General features: G+C 32.5%; 1 protein-coding gene across 2 annotated transcripts in view; it reads right to left on the bottom strand.

Annotated features, from left to right (window-relative positions):
• Nucleotides 1-3,410: 3,410 nt before the first annotated feature.
• LOC145318654 (uncharacterized) overlaps nucleotides 3,411-19,355 on the bottom strand; it is a 78,695-nt gene continuing 62,750 nt past the window's right edge. The window contains exons 21-28 of one of the 2 annotated variants that reach the window (XM_080160067.1): nucleotides 15,111-15,202; nucleotides 12,495-12,566; nucleotides 11,738-11,821; nucleotides 10,618-10,945; nucleotides 10,267-10,408; nucleotides 8,066-9,062; nucleotides 6,021-7,937; nucleotides 3,411-3,659 (exon numbers count right to left, since the gene is read on the bottom strand). In XM_080160067.1, the coding sequence (XP_080016193.1) occupies nucleotides 10,300-10,408; nucleotides 10,618-10,945; nucleotides 11,738-11,821; nucleotides 12,495-12,566; nucleotides 15,111-15,202 (685 nt within the window). In that variant the 3' untranslated portion in view covers nucleotides 3,411-3,659; nucleotides 6,021-7,937; nucleotides 8,066-9,062; nucleotides 10,267-10,299. The remainder of the gene's footprint in view (nucleotides 3,660-6,020; nucleotides 7,938-8,065; nucleotides 9,063-10,266; nucleotides 10,409-10,617; nucleotides 10,946-11,737; nucleotides 11,822-12,494; nucleotides 12,567-15,110; nucleotides 15,203-19,355) is intronic. The other variant, XM_080160068.1, reaches the window with a different exon arrangement.

Here is a 19,355-nt window from a genome sequence, read left to right as displayed (position 1 = left end):
AAAAATACAATAATTTAGTGTCCATTTCTGATCATAGAGGGTCTATACATCATAAAGATACAATAATTTAGTGTTTATTTCTGATCATAGGGGGTCTATACATCATAAAAATACAATAATTTAGTGTTTTTTTCTGATCATAGGGGTCTATACATCATAAAAATACAATAATTTAGTGTTTATTTCTGATCATAGGGGGTCTATACATCATAAAAATACAATAATTTAGTGTTTATTTCTGATCATAGGGGGTCTATACATCATAAAAATACATTAATTTAGTGTCCATTTCTGATCCTAGAGGGCCTAGCATCATAAAAATGAAAGTACACAGAGTACAAACTCAATTATGCGAATAATTTTCCTCCTTGCATAGACATGGACAGATTTAATCATTTTTAATATCACTTTATATTATACAAGTGGCCATGCCCCCTAAAGGCCTCTAGGGGCACTTGAGATAGAGGGGTTAAATTCGACAACCCAAAATAGGTATAAACCTTCCCAGGACATATGAGAAGCTTCACTATAATGGAGAACCATATCAGTTTAGCGGTTAACGAGATAATTTGGTACAGACAGACAGACACAAACAGATCATGTTACTTTATTAATTACTAGCGGCTACGCCCCTAGAGGCCTCTAGTGGCCTTTAAATTTTTATTTTTTTTTTAAATATCTAATTTGAGAAATAACTTGTCTATGTTAAGAATTGTTAAATTCATGCGTCTACGCAGCGCGACTACGTAGCGCAACTATGCTAGCGACACTATGCGGCGGAAATATTTAATATTTTTGATTTTATTGTGATTTATCTTGGGAGGGTGGTGGTACCCTCCCCCAAAATAGTTATAAACCTTCCCAGGACCTATGAGAAGCTACCCTGTTACGGAGAACCCGATCGGTTCAGCGGTTAGCGAGATCCTTCGGTACAGACACACAGATATACACACAAACATCCTGTTACTTTAGTATAAGGATATAGATGTAACAAAACAATGCTAAATAAGTCTTTTTATAAAACTAATCTGCAAAATACTTTGTCAGTTTTGTCTTTGCGTGTTCAAACGTTTCAACCACTAATTTTAATCTACAAAAGGAGTAATTTTGTGTGTCATCATTGGGTATGTACATCAATTTATCTACAATGGTCTTATCTCTTTATATCCCTTTGTTCAATATATAATTAAACACCTGAATGTCTGTCCCAATTTTATTCTTAATAATGAAATTTATGTGTTATATGTCCATACATTACAACATTATAATAATAGAACAGAGCTGGATCTTTAAATCATTCTAGTGGTGCGCCAGATCAGGGCGATCCAGAGGTGGGCCGACAGTGCGCTACAGCCACTGCTAAAAAACATTGATTTTAAAAGATTTTTGGCGCGGTCCGATCCACGCCGGTACAACTTTATAACTTTAGCCGTGTCAGTACAATATTTTATACTAGCGGCTTCGCCCCTAGCCTCTAGGGGCTGTGCCCCAAGAGGTATAATTACATCTTCTATTACTTACCCAGCAGAACGGATCGCAAATTTTCGCACCTACCCAGCAGGAAAACATTTTCTCGTTTAAATAACGAATTCGCAGCCATAATGTAAACTCCTATGGTTGATAATATAGCAAGGACAATTCTGTACTTTAGTGGCACAGCGTTGAAAATCCTATTATATTAAGAAGTAAGCTTTTTTACTATAGCAAAGGATCTTGTTGACCGCTGAGTCCATATGGTTCTCCTTTATTATAGTGAAGCTTCTTCTATGTTTTGAGATGGTTTTAAGTATTTTTTCTGCCCTTCCATATCCCTTCAAATTTACAGCCTCTTGATGCTAGGGGGGCAGCCACTAGTGGTTAATAAACTAAAATAATTTTATTTAGTAGTAAAATCAATTGAAAATTTTTACTAATGTTATGTATCTAAATATATGAGAGACTTCAAATATTATTTCTTTTTTAAATCCATCAATGAACAAGAAACTTATTACAAACTTAGAATAAAGACTCAGAGATCTAAAGGGATGAGACGATGGCTGATAAATAAATGACATCCCCAAAATAACCCCTTCTGCAGCGTTAATTCAGTGGTTGAAACATATAAAAACTAAAATTAATAAACCAACCAATCACAATTCACTAAAGTCCCTAATGTTGTTAGACCAACGAATGAGAAAACGTTATCATAAAACTATAGGGGCCAGTGAAATAAAAATCCCCCCCCCCCCCTCCTTGTAATGATATTCTAAACACATCTCTGAGTCCGAAATCCTCTCTGACAAATACTATAATCATACGAGTAGATATGCGACTATAATTTTCTGGCTCTAGCGCAAAAGTATAAACGAAAATTTTATGTGCATTCTTGTACGCTAGATAGCTTGAGTTATGGATAAGGAATACACAATTACTTTTCTCGTATTCATTCGAATCCGGTGGATAGGAACCGGTTCTCATCCATACGAAAAAACTATGTCTAGCATCGTATTATATCCAGCTTTCTACGAATATAGAAATGTACAATCATAAGATTAAAACCAGTTTTTTAGCCGGTGCCTTCAGCACCTCGGGGCTAAAAAAACTAGTTTTAATCTCATAATTGTACTTTCTATATCCGCAGAAAGCCGTTTATAATACGATGCAAGAAATAATTATTAAACATTTAAGTAAAACAATAGAGGCGGAAGGAGTAAAATAACTGTTTGTCCCCACCCCGATGACCCTGCAACCACTTTCAATTGGGTCTTTGAATATCAGCCAATAGCGTCAATTATATTATCACAGCCAAGTCTCTACCAAAGACCGGAAAGTAAATCACTAGCAGACGAAAAAGGTCCCAAACACTGGATCCAAGTAGTTGTCTGGGTCATACATCTATACTTATTTTAACTATATTAAAATAATTTGTAGATATAAATATCAAAAATCTTAAAATATTATGCCATTGTATTTAGCTTATCATTTCAAAAAGGTTTGCAACTAATATTTTTAACGTCCTTGTTTTTACATGTATATTTTCTTATTGGAATAATCCTTTATATTGTTGTCTGCAAATAATTTTAAGTGATGTGTTTTTAATAGCAGTATCTTCCATCCAAAATTTTGACTAGGTACAAATTCCAAAGTATTTATAAATGATAGACTTGTGATAAACTGTACATATATCTGATATGTTGAAAAAAATTTGTGGTTGCACAGAGGGAATTTTATTGAATTTTGATTGGTTGGTTCATTAAGTTGGGACTTTCTGTCCAAACGTTTCAACCAAAAATTGAAATCTACAGAAGGAGTAATATTTGTGCATCATCGTTGGAGATGTATAACAATTTATCAGCAATTGTCTTATCTCTTGAGAATTTGCATTAAATGTCTAAAAACATCCCTCCACTTTCAGGACTAAAACAAAATTATTTATTATTTAATATTTATTCAAATCAAGATTTGCGGTCGTTAATTAATTATACATAAAAATAATAATTAATTAATTTAATTATACATAAAGATACCAATTATTTAATTAATAATACAAAAAATAATGACAATACGCTTCCATTATCAAACATTTTTCTAACGTCAGAAACACAAAATTAATATACAAGTTAATAGGAACAATAAGACTTTTTAGACATACAATTTCTCTTTAAAAAGTCCTGTCTCTACTTGCAAAAAATAGTTCTGTATCGCATCGTATTATAAACAGCTGTCCGCGGATATAAAAATGTACGTGCATAAGATCAAAACCAGTTTTAATCTTATGATTGTACACTATTAGATTCGTAGAAAACTGGATATAATTCGATACGATACATGTTTTTCAGTATGGCTAAAAACCGGTTCTAATCCGCTTCACAGCCATACTAGAAAACATTAAAAAATAAGTAATTAAAGGCACATTCTCACAGCTAGCTTAAGCCAGGTACAGGTTTACCTGAGCATGCCATAGAAACTAACTAGCAGGGGTGTTCTAGGAATGTATTGGGAGTTCATAACCACTCTTACTTAAATCGTAGCTGTAGCTTCCCTACTATGATTTTTTTCAAAATACATTTTCTTGGCTGCTGGGTTTCAATTTTTCTTTCTACTATAATTATGAAATGAATTGTTTGTTTCAGCACGCTAGTTTACAAAGAGCAAATCTAACTGTTAACTGGATATTTCAATCATATAATCCAATCCACCAATGAAAAATATCTAAAAAAAACTCATATTCTTTTACCAATTATGAAATTTTAAAGTAGATACTTTCAAAGTTATATAATCTACATTTAGACTAATAAACCATCCTTATCTTTAATTTGATTGATGAAAGCAATGATAAAAGCCTAGTGAATCTGTATCAGATTGTCCCAGAATATTTCTGAGACAAAACACCTATTTTTCATTTCTCTACTGCAAATTATATCTTTGAAGTCAAAGATAAATAAGATTATTTTAAACTTAATTATCTATACTATAATATGTCTGAAACAAGAAAACTGAAATAATCCTTACTTTAACAGGTAAATATGACAATGTCTGTGTCCATTGTGGCAAAAAATATAAGGAGAGTAGGTGATACTGAAATAGTTTACAAAGTGTATTTAATTCTCAAAAAAAAGCGCGGTTAGAGCTATACTACACAAGAACAAACTTCTTAGTAGAAATTATATTTTGTTTTATTCAAGCCTTCTCAATTTTAATCATTTGAGAGTTTCTGACAGGTAATATCAGTACATGTTTAACAATATGATCAGATAATTGACTCAAATTACATTGATAATTGATACCAGAACCTATTTATTGTTTGTTGCACAAATTATACAAGAAGGTCTCTTCTGTTTTTAAGGTGTTTTATTATTTAGAAACTGATATACTAATTCAGATGATCTATACAGACCTGTATTTTATTTTTAATCTTTAGGATCTTGCAGTCAAACAAATATTACAATTGCATTTCTGCTCTGTTTTATCATCCTGAACATGTATTTCTTTGCAGAATAAGATCTTCATAATTAAGCATAGCAAGTAATTTAGTTAAATTACTAGTATTTTTTTGGCACTACTTAAGACATTTCAACATGTACTGCATGTGCCAGTTGGAAACACAGGATTGTTAATGTTATAGTTCACATTCATTAAATATACAGAAACTCTCAAATGATTAAAATTGAAAAGGCTTGAATAAAGTGAAATATATTTCAACTAAGTAGTATAGCTGTAACTGCGCGTTTTTTGAGAATTAAATATACTATGTAAGCTATTTCAGTATCGCCTACTCTCCTTATCTTTTTTACCACAATTGACACAGCCCATGCCATATTTGAATGTTAGTGTAAGGATTATTTCAGTTCACTTATTACAGACATATGATTTAGTTTAAAATAATCTTATTTATCTTTGACAAAGATATAATTTGCAGTAGAGAAATGAAAAATAGACTAGGTGTTTCAGATTTGTCTCAGAAATATTCTGAGACAATCTGATATTGATTCACCATGCTTGTATCATTGCTTCCATCAATCAAATCAAATAAAGGATGGTTTATTAGCCTAAATGAAGATTATATAACTTTGAAGTATCTAATTTAAAATTTTATAAGTAATAAAAGAATATGTTTTTTTATTACTTTTCATTGGTGGATTGGATTATATGATTGAAATATCCAGTTAACAGTTAGATTTGCTCTTTAAACTTTGTAAACTAGCTCGCTGAAACAAACAATTCATTTCAGAATAATAGTAGAAAGAAAAATTGAAACCCAGCAGCCAAGAAAATGTATTTTGAAAAAAATCATAGTAGGGAAGCTACAGCTACGATTTAAGTAAGAGTGGTTATGAACTCCCAATACCTTCCTAGAACACCCCTGCTAGTTAGTTTCTTTGGCGTGCTCAGGTAAACCTGTACCTGGCTTAAGCTAGCTGTGTTCTATGATCCTTTAATTAAATTGCACCACTATATCCCATCACCCAAAAAATGCGCAGAAATGACTAATATTTCCGCGATTTTTTTTTGCAAGTGAGCGCAATGCGTATTTTACTAACTTGATTCTGAATAACTTTGACAAAATGCATCTGTAGGAAAAAGGTGAAAATATAGATAAGATATTAAAGCCAAAGTACGTTAAGATGAAGAAGGGACAAGGACAATTATGCTGAAAAATAATCCTCGTATAAAAGTTTGTCTGTACCGAAGTATCTCGCTAACCGCTGAACCGATAGGGTTCTCCTTTACAGGGTAGCTTCTTAAAGGTCCTAGGAAAGTTTATAAATATTTTGGGGGAGGGTACTACCACCTAACCAAAAGAAATCACCCCTCCAATTATTTTTTTAAAACTAAAATTAAAAAAAGTCTCCCCCCTAAAAAAAACAAAACAAACATTACCTATTCTATTTCCTAATTTGATCTTAGTGTTAGGTAAAAATGCTTTAGAATTAATAAACACTCAATTCAATTGATCCTAAAACATAAAATTATTTATCAGAATATTTGTACTTGTCCTCTAAAAAGTAGTATGTTTTAGCCTCTTAAAATTCCTGTCAAATCTGGTTAGTATAAATATTAAAATCTTAAATATAAATCTTAATAAATAGGAAAGATGTAAAAAAAATAACTAGAAATATTTTCACTGTAGGGTTGGCAATCCGTCTAAATTTTGGACCGGATTCAGATTCTTACAAGAATCCGTCCAAAAATAAAACGGATTTTTTTGACGGATTCCGGATTCTAGTACTATTTTACAAGGCTTTTATAAAAAATAAATTTAGGGATTAAATTTTACCGGGTACTGAGAAAAATCTAAAGCTGCGTTTTTTTCATATTTCTACTTCGTGGTGTAGGTGGGGAGAGATGGGGTGATCTTCGCATTTAAAGAGGGGGGAGGGGGGGTTGAAAGAAAAAACTCAAGACCCTAATTTTAGCCTAACAGTTCAGATTCCAAATTCGGATTGCCAACTCTAATTTTCAGAAAGGGAGAGATATGACACAGGTTATAAATTGTTCTTATACCCTTCTACAGCTACTCAATTAATTTGTAATATGGAATTGATACATAAAATAAATATAATTTAATTGCTTGTTATACCTATACGACTCCTTTCACGAGTTTGTATACTAATTAGGGAGAGGGGACATTGAGCTGTATACAATATAACACTGGTACTCTTTTTATAACCACGTTATCTTAATAGTTGGCTCAAATACTTTATTTTATTGGTTGGTTCAAAACTAGCAGTCCCCAAACTTTTAAATTAATAATTTAAATCTACAGAAGAGATAATTTTGTTTATCATCATTGGCGATGTATAGTAATTTATCGCATGTTGTCTTTTCCCTTTAGATCCCTTATAAAGAAGCATATTTCCTAAAACTTTCAACATTAATAAGATCTTTACCCAAATCAAACACAGGAGACATGTTAGGGGGAAGAAACATTTCTAATCAAGATTTTTAAAAGTTTAGTAAAGAATAATGTTAAATCGAGTGTCATATCTATAATCGGTTAGAGATTTATAATTGGTTTACTCCAAAACCGAGTGGCATTCTATACTTACTATCTTCATTAACTTAACCAAAAGGAATATTTAAATAATATCTTTTATATAAACTTGTTAAATATTACGTTGGAATGCCCTTTTAGGTATAAAATCAATACGTCAAAAAATATAAAATGAATGGAAATTTTTAACGGAGAAAAAAGTTTTTTAAATTTTTAATAATCTAAAATAAACCAAATTTACAAGAAATTAAGAGTTAATTCATACTAACTTAAATACATTATAATTATCACACTTTAAGCTAGGTATATAATTGTTAATAAATAAACAGTGATAGAAAGGCACAACGGAAGTAAAACAGTAAAAAGTCAATTTAATTTGGCTCTGAAAAGAAAGACATAAAAGTGCTAAAAATATAAATAGGTTACAAAATAAGAATAGTTGTTTGGATCGTATTATAGACAGCTTTCCGCGGAAATTAACATGAAAAATCATAAGATGAAACCAGTTTTATTAACCCGAGAAGGTAAAAGACTTGTAGAAATTCTATCATTTAATAAGTTTTTATATTGGTAGAAAATTGTCTGTAATACGATTCTATACATGGTTTTTCAGTATGGCTAAGAACCGGTTCTAATCCAGCTGATATTATTCAGTTTTGAAGCCATACTGGAAATCAAATTTCTGAATTTGTCAGAATTAATAAAAATATTGCAAAAATCGTAATTTATTAAAAAATATTTTTTTTACATAAGATAATGATTTTAAATGATTTTCTATCTATTATGGAATAAAATGACTTTATGAACAACTAGAATTCTATATTATATAATATTTCAACTAATGATTGTTTAAGGATATGACCACAGTAGATTAAATGATTTTTATTTATAGTTGTTGAGAAAGGGATAATTTTTTATTAAAAACTAAAATCTAATTCAAATGAATTTATAATTTTAGCTTAAAAGTATTTTTGAAAAAATTAATATCAGCTATTGAATTCCACATACCTTTAAATCTAATCATAATTGTAATAATTAAGGGGGAGGTAGGGTGTGCTAAAATTCCGTAAAGGTGTAAGTTTTAAGGCTTAAAAACAGTAGTATAACGATAATATTCACTAAATATGTGTACTCCTTATTGACAAGAATTATAGACAAAAAAAAAAACTTTTTAAACGTTAACATAAATCTTATCGTTCTACTACTACTGTTTTTAAGCCTTAAAACTCATACATTTACGGAATTTTAGCACAACCTACCACTCCCTTTACTGTAGCTATGTTTTCGTATCACCCGAATATTTGACCACTTTGTTGTTTCAACTTTTAGGCCTTTATAACTATTTTTTTAAAATACTCATAATTAAGTGTTTAATTTCTATTACATTATTGATTGATAGATAATTATTGGTTATTAATCTAGGGTAAAAATTGATTGATATTAGAAGATTTTTTTTACGTATAATTTGAAGATTTTCTCTACATTTGTTTTTATTCTGAAATATTCTATTTGTTGTTTTTTTGTTTAAATTTTCTGTTGTATTATTTCTGGTTTTATATGTCGTCTTCTAAGGTTTGTAACTTTCAATCTGAAATAAAAATAATATTTTATTAGTGTATCGTATTATAGACAGATATCCGCGGATATTAAAATTAAATATGATAACATTAAAACAAGTTTTCTTACCATCGAGGGGCAAAAGGCACGAGCTAACAAAACTGGTAGTAATTTTTATGATTTTTATTTTAATATTCGTGGAAAAGTATCTGTAATTCGATGCTTTACATAAGTTTGGCTGAGAACCGGTTCTAATCAAGCGGATATTAATCGGATTCGAAGCCATAGTGGAAATACATTTGACTATATAAAAGTGAAGCTCTTCTACATTAAATTCGTATTCTTAAGCATCTCTATAATTATTATCAGAAAGTCAGTATGTCTATTTTAACGTATAAAATTTATTTATATGACATAGTAAAATATTAAAACTCTTTATATTCATTAGGTAGGGTTTGTTTGTGTGATTGGATATGCTTCGCTTATTTGGAGGTTATTTTCCTTATTAAAAGCGAAGCTTTTCTATAATTAGGGTCCGTCCGTCCGTCCGAGATAGATAGCTTTTATTCGTTAATTTAGGCATGTTAGAATTGTCCTATCGGTTTCAAATTTTGCATGATGATTCCTGTAGTAGTTAGCTACGATTTAGAAACCGTAGCAACTCTATAATCATTACCAGAATGTCCGTACGTCCATTTTAAACATGTTGATTTTTCTACTTTTTTAACAACAAATTTTTATGTGATCTAATTATCCGTTTGATCTGATTTTTGGTATATTGATTCCTGGGACAACAAAGAACAATAGTATATGCGAATCAACTCTATAATCAACTCCTGAAAATGTAAGTATGTCCATAAACATTATCCTGTATCAAGCAGTCTTCCAACAAATTTACTTAAATTTTGCTTCGACTCTTTCGATACTTTTATATTCTGATTATTCAGTTCAGACACTATACAAGTGTTAATGTTCGTTTGTCCTACAGTTTCAGTGCTTCGCATTTATGGATGTTGTCATCCTTGTTTATTGTAAAATATGGAGAGAAAAATGGAAATGAAAGAAGTTTAATATAAAAATAGGCATCTTTCAATGAAAAAAATATATATTAGTAACCTATAGGTATCATAAAGAAATTTTACCATAATTTTTAAATATAATAACTTTAAAGTCATAAATGTATGTTATTAATATAATTCTTCAAATATTAATTGTGGAAAATAGATTTATATTACCTTCCACTTAGAAGGAAGCAGGGGGGGACTGTGTCAGTATTGGTTTCTATTCTGATATGACTGCTGGATACCTCCAGGTGCTCCAGGTAACCTGGATACAGACCCTGCCCGCCTCTCTCTATCCCTGGATGGCGCTCTTAACCTGAAATTCATAGATAAGTCAAATACCATCTAACCAATATAAAAGTTGATCATAAAAATGGGTATTTTTGTATTAAGTGAAAAAATAATCACGTTTCCTTGTTTTCTAAAATAAAGCACATTATTTCTTTATTTCCAATTTATATCAATGTTATTAAAAAAAAAAAATTATTTAGGTAGGTACTTAGATAACTTTATTTAATAATTTACCTGGAACCTGGAGCTGGTAACCGCGTACTGGCAGCCGCTGGTGCTGCCCCTGGCCCAGAAACAGACACCCGACCACTGCCTGCAGTCGGCGCGGCAATCCTTGACGGACCGGAGGGCCGCGCAATGCCGCTGAACTTTCTCAGCGGCTGCACAGGTTTTGTGAACTGGTGTTCTCCGCTTCCCGTTGAAGAAGGCTGTTGAAGCTGTGAATGATGTTGTTTTTGTTGTTGGAGGTTGTTGGTTGGTTGAGGGTTCTGGTGGAGGGTTGTGTGATGCTGGGTAAGAGCTGTGGTGCTACTGCTCACGCCGGGAGGCCGAATTCGGTTTCCTACAGTAATTTATACATTTAAAGAAATTTGGAGCTTTTTTGGTTTTCAATGCTATTTATGTTCGCCCCAAGCCTCTATTTACATCAATATGATATAGAAATAATAACTCTCAGCTTAAACTTTCAGATATTTACCTGGATGTTGTAACCTGGGTTGTTGTATCCTACCCTCAGATATTTACCTGAATATTGTAACCTGGGTTGTTGTATCCTACCCTCAGATATTTACCTGGATATTGTAACCTGGGTTGTTGTATCCTTCCATCAGATATTTACCTGGATATTGTAACCTGGGTTGTTGTATCCTATCCTCAGATATTTACCTGGATATTGTAACCTGGGTTGTTGTATCCTACCCTCAGATATTAACTGGATATTGTAACCTTGGTTATTGTATCCTTCCCTCAGATATTTACCTGGATATTGTAACCTGGGTTGTTGTATCCTACCCTCAGATATTTACCTGGATATTGTAACCTGGGTTGTTGTATCCTACCCTCGGATATTTACCTGGATATTGTGTCCTGGGTTGTTGTATCCTACCCTCAGATATTTACCTGGATATTGTAACCTGGGTTGTTGTATCCTACCCTCAGATATTTACCTGGATATTGTAACCTGGGTTGTTGTATCCTACCATCAGATATTTACCTGGATATTGTAACCTGGGTTGTTGTATCCTACCCTCAGATATTTACCTGGATATTGTAACCTAGGTTGTTGTATCCTACCCTCAGATATTTACCTGGATATTGTAACCTGGGTTGTTGTATCCTACCATCAGATATTTACCTGGATATTGTAACCTGGGTTGTTGTAGCCTGCCCTCAGAGCTGTGCTGTTGGTTTCCTCCTAGTCCGTAGCCTTGACCAATTCCTACAAGGATCAGAAACAATCATTAGAAAGCATTAAATATGATCTTCGTTAAATACACATAATATAGTACATGGGATTTATTATTGCTTGGATCTTACAACAGATCTTCATTTTCTCAAATAAAGTGAATCTTGTAGAAGGCTAAAATATACCTCCATTCTCCCATCCCCTCCCCGCCTCAAGATAAACGAATAAATAACGGGGGAAATAACAACCAAAATTGACAACTTTTCTCCTGACCTAATATCCACTTTGATTCTTATCAATTGAGATATCAGACCTACTTTTTTGATTGTGTTACTGTTCAGTTACAACACCATTAAATTGTTTAATATGTCAATATTTTAATATCAAAACAACTTCTCTGTCATTTTAATCTATAAACCTTTTGTGTTCCATGATATGTTCTAAATTTACCTAAAGGGTGTTGAAAAAAGCCCACAATCGCTTTTAATTTAAACCATCCTAAGTACTTAAAAACTTAATAGTTTGTGATGGGGCATGTGAATACCTTTCTATAGATACCTCAACCAGATTTCTAACTCAATCCTTTTCAATTTGGCATCAAACGACAGACCAATCAAACATTGATGCATGACATGACAAACCGAGAAGCATTTGTTTTTTTTTACCATTTACACCTATAAAGGCATCCATTAATGTCTCTGTTTACCTGGTTTAGGCTGACTTCTGTTTGTTGGTCTGCCTCCAAATCTGTTCAGGTTTGGCATGGAACGACAGGTATCTGAATTAAAAAAATATTTCCAGTATGGCGTCACAACATATTAATATCCGCTGGATTAGAATCGGTTCTAAGCCATACTGAAAAAGCATGTATCGTATTGTATTATAAACGATTTTCAACAAATAGTAAGATGAAAAATCATAAAAATTAGCACGTGACTTATTATAATCTTATAATTTTTCAATTTAATATCCGCGGAAATCTGTCTTTAATACCATGCAATAAATAACTATATTTGTATTTTTAAACAATTGTCTACCAATACAAAAAAATAATTAAAAATTAATATTTTGTTTAATATTTCATTGGATAATACTACTATATAAAGAAGTAAAAATATTTTTGTCTGTAAATATAGACACCACTGAGTTTTCTTTTTAAGGTAAAAAAATGCATAGGTCAAAGACTGGAGTTAGGCCATTTCTTTTTTTAGATTTAAATGTTGAGGCTTTTTTTCTACCATCTTCTTATCTCTTTGAATACAGAGTCCCTAGATGCTAGATGCGCTACCAACGCTAGTACCATAAAAATTTGGTTCCCTTGAAAAATAAAAATGGTAGTACATCAGCCGCCGAAGAAAAATTTACAAAAACTAATTTATTAGGTAGAACAAATATATGTAAGCTTAGTTTTTAATCCAATTAGCTTAGATAAATTAGTTTCCATGGTGTGTGTGTGTTTGGTTTGTATGTGTGTGTTTGGTGTATATGAGGGTGTGTGTGAGTGTGTGTATAAAAAGTGAATAATAAATGAATGTTTCCATTTACAAATTACACATCGCGTGCATCTTTTCCATCAATGACCAATGCTTAAAAATTTTTGAAACCAGATATCTAAAGAGATAAGACAATAGCTGATAAATTGATGTAAATCCCCATTGATGATGCACAAAATTATCCCATTAACAATTAGTGGTTGAAGGGTTTTGACATTCAACTCAATAGACCAACCAAACAAACTTCAATATAAGTCCAAAAATTGTTAAGCCTACAAATTAGAAAACGTTATTATAAAACTTTGGGACTAGTGTAATAAACAGCCAAATGTCACCTCCCTCCCTGGATAAAAACTGTCCAAAAATTTAATATAGTGAATACCTTAAACATAAAGGATAATGATAAATTGATAATAAGCTAATTTACCCTTTTCTGTAGGTTATTGGTTTAAAAGTTTTGACACTGCTAGTTTGAACAAACCAAGTTTCTAAATTGAAAGAATGTAAAACTTTGGGTACCAGCACAAATTTTCCCATTTCTGTAGATTATTGGTTAAAAAGTTATGACACTTCTAGATTGAACCAACAAAGTACCCAAATTTTTAAGTCAACAAATGAAAGAATGACTTGCATGAAACATTGGGTACCACCATATCTCATAGTCCAATGTCCCTTGCTTGAATATAGACATAAAACGATTTAATTTATGGATTGAGCTTTACTAAGCAAAGAAACCTAAAAGTTTCTGAAAAATTTGCAACTTTGAAACTGGATGAAATAAGTCACTTTTATACAACTAGGCAAAACATACTACCACACAAAGTTTCATTTTCAGCTAAAACCAGAAAGAGATAGGACAATGGACACAGGTCCCCAAAGTTTTATGCTTTTTTATTCGTTGGTGTATCAACTTTGAGGACTTTTATTAAAATATAATTGGTTGGTTCATTTAGTTAAGTGTTCAATCGTTTCAACCATTGTCTTATCCCTTTAGATCAATAGCAGAAACCCGCAGGGATCTGGATATGTGCTAGTATCCAGAGATCATGAGCTGTATAGTTTACCTGGATCTGGATATGTGCGGGTATCCAGAGATTATGAGCTGTATGGTTTACCTAGATCTGGATATGTGCAGGTATCCAGAGATTATGAGCTGTAGGGTTTACCTAGATCTGGATATGTGCAGGTATCCAGAGATTATGAGCTGTATGGTTTACCTAGATCTGGATATGTGCAGGTATCCAGAGATTATGAGCTGTAGGGTTTACCTAGATCTGGATATGTGCAGGTATCCAGAGATTATGATCTGTATGGTTTACCTGGATCTGGATATGTGAGGGTATCCAGAGATTGTGTCCTGTATGGTTTACCTAGATCTGGATATGTGCGGGTATCCAGAGATTGTGAACTGTATGGTTTACCTAGATCTGGATATGTGCAGGTATCCAGAGATTATGAGCTGTATGGTTTACCTAGATCTGGATATGTGCAGGTATCCAGAGATTATGAGCTGTAGGGTTTACCTGGATCTGGATATGTGCGGGTATCCAGAGATTGTGAGCTGTATGGTTTACCTAGATCTGGATATGTGCAGGTATCCAGAGATTATGAGCTGTATGGTTTACCTAGATCTGGATATGTGCGTGTATTCAGAGATTATGATCTGTATGGTTTACCTGGATCTGGATATGTGCAGGTATCCAGAGATTGTGTGCTGTATGGTTTACCTGGATCTGGATATGTGCAGGTATCCAGAGATTATGATCTGTATGGTTTACCTGGATCTGGATATGTGCGGGTATCCAGAGATTATGAGCTGTATGGTTTACCTGGATCTGGATATGTACGGGTATCCAGAGATTGTGAGCTGTATGGTGAATCAGGCAAGGAATCTTCACTACTGTAACAGGATGTAGGCCCTCTGAAATCATATAATAGTTATTTATAGTATCATAGACAGCTTTCCGTGGATATTAAAACGAAAATTGAAGTATAAAGTAATAGTAATTTTATGATTTATATCTTAATATTCATGTAAAATTGTCTGTAACTTGATGCTATACATAATATTTCAGTATGACTAAGAGATTTCGAAGCCATACTGTAAAAAGAGAGGGGTAGGTTTCTGGTAGAATCCGTAAAGGTATGTGTTTTAAGGCTTAACAATAGTAATAGAACGATAATATTCACTAAATATGTGTATTTCTTATTAAAAAGAACTATAGCCAAATTTTTTTTTTTTTTAAGTTAACATAAATTTTTATCGTTCTACTACTGTTTTTAACTTATAACACATAACCTTTACGGATTTTACCAGAAACCTACCCCCCTCTTTGTAATTATCTTATCTTAAAATATATTTTGAAATCAAATTCTTGCAGTGAATCCAGAGGGGTCAAGTGCCCGGGCCAACAAGGTACCTATTAATTTTAAGATTTTAATTTTAATATTTGTAGAAAATTGTCTGTTATACGACACTATACATAATTTTTCAGCATGGCTGAGAACTGGTTCTAATCCCGGGTATATCAATCGGATTCGTAGCCATACTGGAAAATAAACACTAGTGTAGAATTGTTCTAAATAAAGTTTTCTAAAGTAATTTAATCTAAGGAGAAGCATTTCTATTTAATTACTAAAAAGTTGAACATCTAAGTTGAAACCTTAATGTAAGTTGTAATTGGTATTGTTTCAGTACCTACAGTTTTCAGGAATAAAGTGACATTTTTATTTTTAAAACGATTAATAATTTTGTAATTCTACAGGCCTCTTGGGTACCGTAAAATGTTTTCTTTTCAATCTATGTTAAGATCGGCTGTTTACCAAAAATGTTTTTTTCGCCGCTATATGGGGTTAATTAAATGTTTTTCGATATCTTTTGGAAGCGTGGTGGTACCTTCCCCTATATAGCTATAAACCTTTCCGGACCTTTGAGAAGCTGCACTGTAAATGAGAACCATAATAAGAAAAATAATATATCCATAAAAAAAATGTTGCCAAAAATTTGCTACACTGCATATAAGTTTACAAATTCATGCCTCAAATAGTTTTTAATTATGTTTTATAATTCGTATACTTATACTTCCAATATCATAAAAATATTCACTTACTAAGGACAACTTAATCTATTGCTTTTACTTTCAACGTAAAATAATAATAAACTACCTTACACAATTAGGGGAAGATAATTTTATCCTGCATTGGAATATCCTATATCCATGACAATTACTTGTATCCAACTTACCCCCTAGCTCATATATCTTTACTCAATATACCTAAGGTGTAAGCTAAACCAAAAAGAATTTATACAAAAGATCCAATATTTTACAATTTAAAATTACCATTTTTTAGTCAGGTTTTTGGCTATTTTTATATATTTATGAGTTTACATAAGTGTATAAATAAGCAACCTGAATTTCAAATGATCTGTTTTTAACTAGTTTTGATGTCATTTGATCACATGAGTAAGATAAGATAGTCAGAAATGATTGAGATGTGATCATAATTTGTTTTGCTGAGTTTAATATCTAATGAATCTTAGGATCTCATACATTATTTCAATATTTAAGATAAATTGGTTAACTATGAGTCAGAAACACATACTCTCAAGTACGGGTACTACCGCATTAAATTTAATAACTTTAATCTAAAATAAAATCGATTGTTTGACCTAATCTCATCGCACCTCTACAACTAAACGACTATTATCTGCTTATGTTCATCTGAACACAAGATGCTGTTTGAACTAATGCAACTGCACCCTTCTTTAATAGATCTATTCTTATAGAGCCTCTAAGCTTTCAGTTGTTTAATCTAATAAAATAATAACTGGAGTTGTTTGTATCAATGAAATAGCTTAATACAAATACACAACTGAAGTTGTTAGAACTATTGCAACAGCACCTCTGCAACTAAACAACTGAAGTTGTTAGAACTATTGCAACAGCGCCTCTGCAACTAAACAACTGCAATCTAAAGTTGCAAGTTTACTTGAATAAATGGATAAAGTAATAATTATAAAAGGAAAAAGGTTAGAATAAAAAAAAGGCATTTAAACTAACATTATAAAACTATAGTTTATTTTAATTTGTATAGTCTTACTATTACAGTATATAGGGGGGGGGGGGGTAATAGGAGAAAATAATTCACTCCCATTGTAGTTGAAAGTTACAGGATTCTATCCCATTGATAATTTCCATTACTTTAAGATATTCAGACTTTAAAAAGGTGTTTGACTATAACAAAAAAGTATTTTACTCAGGAAGAGATGGGACATTGGACTGTTTTTTTACACTAGTCCCCAAACTTAAGGAACTTTTATTAAATCTTGATTGGTTGGTTCATTAAGTTGAATGTCCAAACGTTTCAACCACTAACTATAATCTGCGGAAATTTGTGTATATTAATTAGGGATGTACATCCATTTATCGGCCATTATTTATCCCTTTAGATTGTATTGCTTTATCTTCTTCTTAAGTTTATTCTCTGCACCCTGATACCAAGTATGTGTGAGGTATGGGGGAGCATTGTTTTAATTTATTTATCCTCTGCACCCTGGTACCAAGTATGTGTGAGGTATAGGGAAGCATTGTTTTAATTTATTTATCCTCTGCACCCTGGTACCAAGTATGTGTGAGGTATAGGGAAGCATTGTTTTAATTTATTTATCCTCTGCACCCTGGTACCAAGTATGTGTGAGGTATGGGGGAGCATTGTTTTAATTTATTTATTCTCTGCACCCTGATACCAAGTATGAGTGAGGTATAGGGGAGCATTGTTTTAATTTATTGATCCTCTGCACCCTGATACCAAGTATGTGTGAGGTATAGGGGAGCATTGTTTTAATTTATTTATCCTCTGCACACTGATATCAAGTATGTGTGAGGTATAGGGGAGCATTGTTTTAATTTATTTATCCTCTGCACCCTGATACCAAGTATGTGTGAGGTATGGGGGAGCATTGTTTTAATTTATTTATCCTCTGCACCCTGATACCAAGTATGTGTGAGGTATAGGGGAGCATTGTTTTAATTTAATTATCCTCTGCACCCTGATACCAAGTATGTGTGAGGTATAGGGGAGCATTGTTTTAATTTATTGATCCTCTGCACCCTGATACCAAGTATGTGTGAGGTATAGGGGAGCATTGTTTTAATTTATTGATCCTCTGCACCCTGATACCAAGTATGTGTGAGGTATAGGGGAGCATTGTTTTAATTTATTGATCCTCTGCACCCTGATACCAAGTATGTGTGAGGTATAGGGGAGCATTGTTTTAATTTATTTATCCTCTGCACCCTGATACCAAGTATGTGTGAGGTATAGGGGAGCATTGTTTTAATTTATTGATCCTCTGCACCCTGATACCAAGTATGTGTGAGGTATAGGGGAGCATTGTTTTAATTTATTTATCCTCTGCACACTGATATCAAGTATGTGTGAGGTATAGGGAAGCATTGTTTTAATTTATTTATCCTCTGCACCCTGATACCAAGTATGTGTGAGGTATGGGGGAGCATTGTTTTAATTTATTTATCCTCTGCACCCTGATACCAAGTATGTGTGAGGTATAGGGGAGCATTGTTTTAATTTAATTATCCTCTGCACCCTGATACCAAGTATGTGTGAGGTATAGGGGAGCATTGTTTTAATTTATTGATCCTCTGCACCCTGATACCAAGTATGTGTGAGGTATAGGGGAGCATTGTTTTAATTTATTGATCCTCTGCACCCTGATACCAAGTATGTGTGAGGTATAGGGGAGCATTGTTTTAATTTATTGATCCTCTGCACCCTGATACCAAGTATGTGTGAGGTATAGGGGAGCATTGTTTTAATTTATTTAACCTCTGCACCCTGATACCAAGTATGTGTGAGGTATAGGGGAGCATTGTTTTAATTTATTGATCCTCTGCACCCTGATACCAAGTATGTGTGAGGTATAGGGGAGCATTGTTTTAAATTTAATTTGTTTATCCTCTAACCCTGATACCAAGTATGTGTGAGGTATAGGGGAGCATTGTTTTAATTTATTTTTCCTCTGCACCCTGATACCAAGTATGTGTGAGGTATAG

This window comes from Acartia tonsa, chromosome 5 (genome assembly GCF_053477335.1).
Source record: "Acartia tonsa isolate MP-2025a chromosome 5, ASM5347733v1, whole genome shotgun sequence".
NCBI classification, from domain to species: domain Eukaryota; kingdom Metazoa; phylum Arthropoda; class Copepoda; order Calanoida; family Acartiidae; genus Acartia; species Acartia tonsa.
The sequence above is the reverse complement of the archived record's forward strand: the minus strand, read 5'-3'. Positions and strand labels throughout refer to the sequence as shown.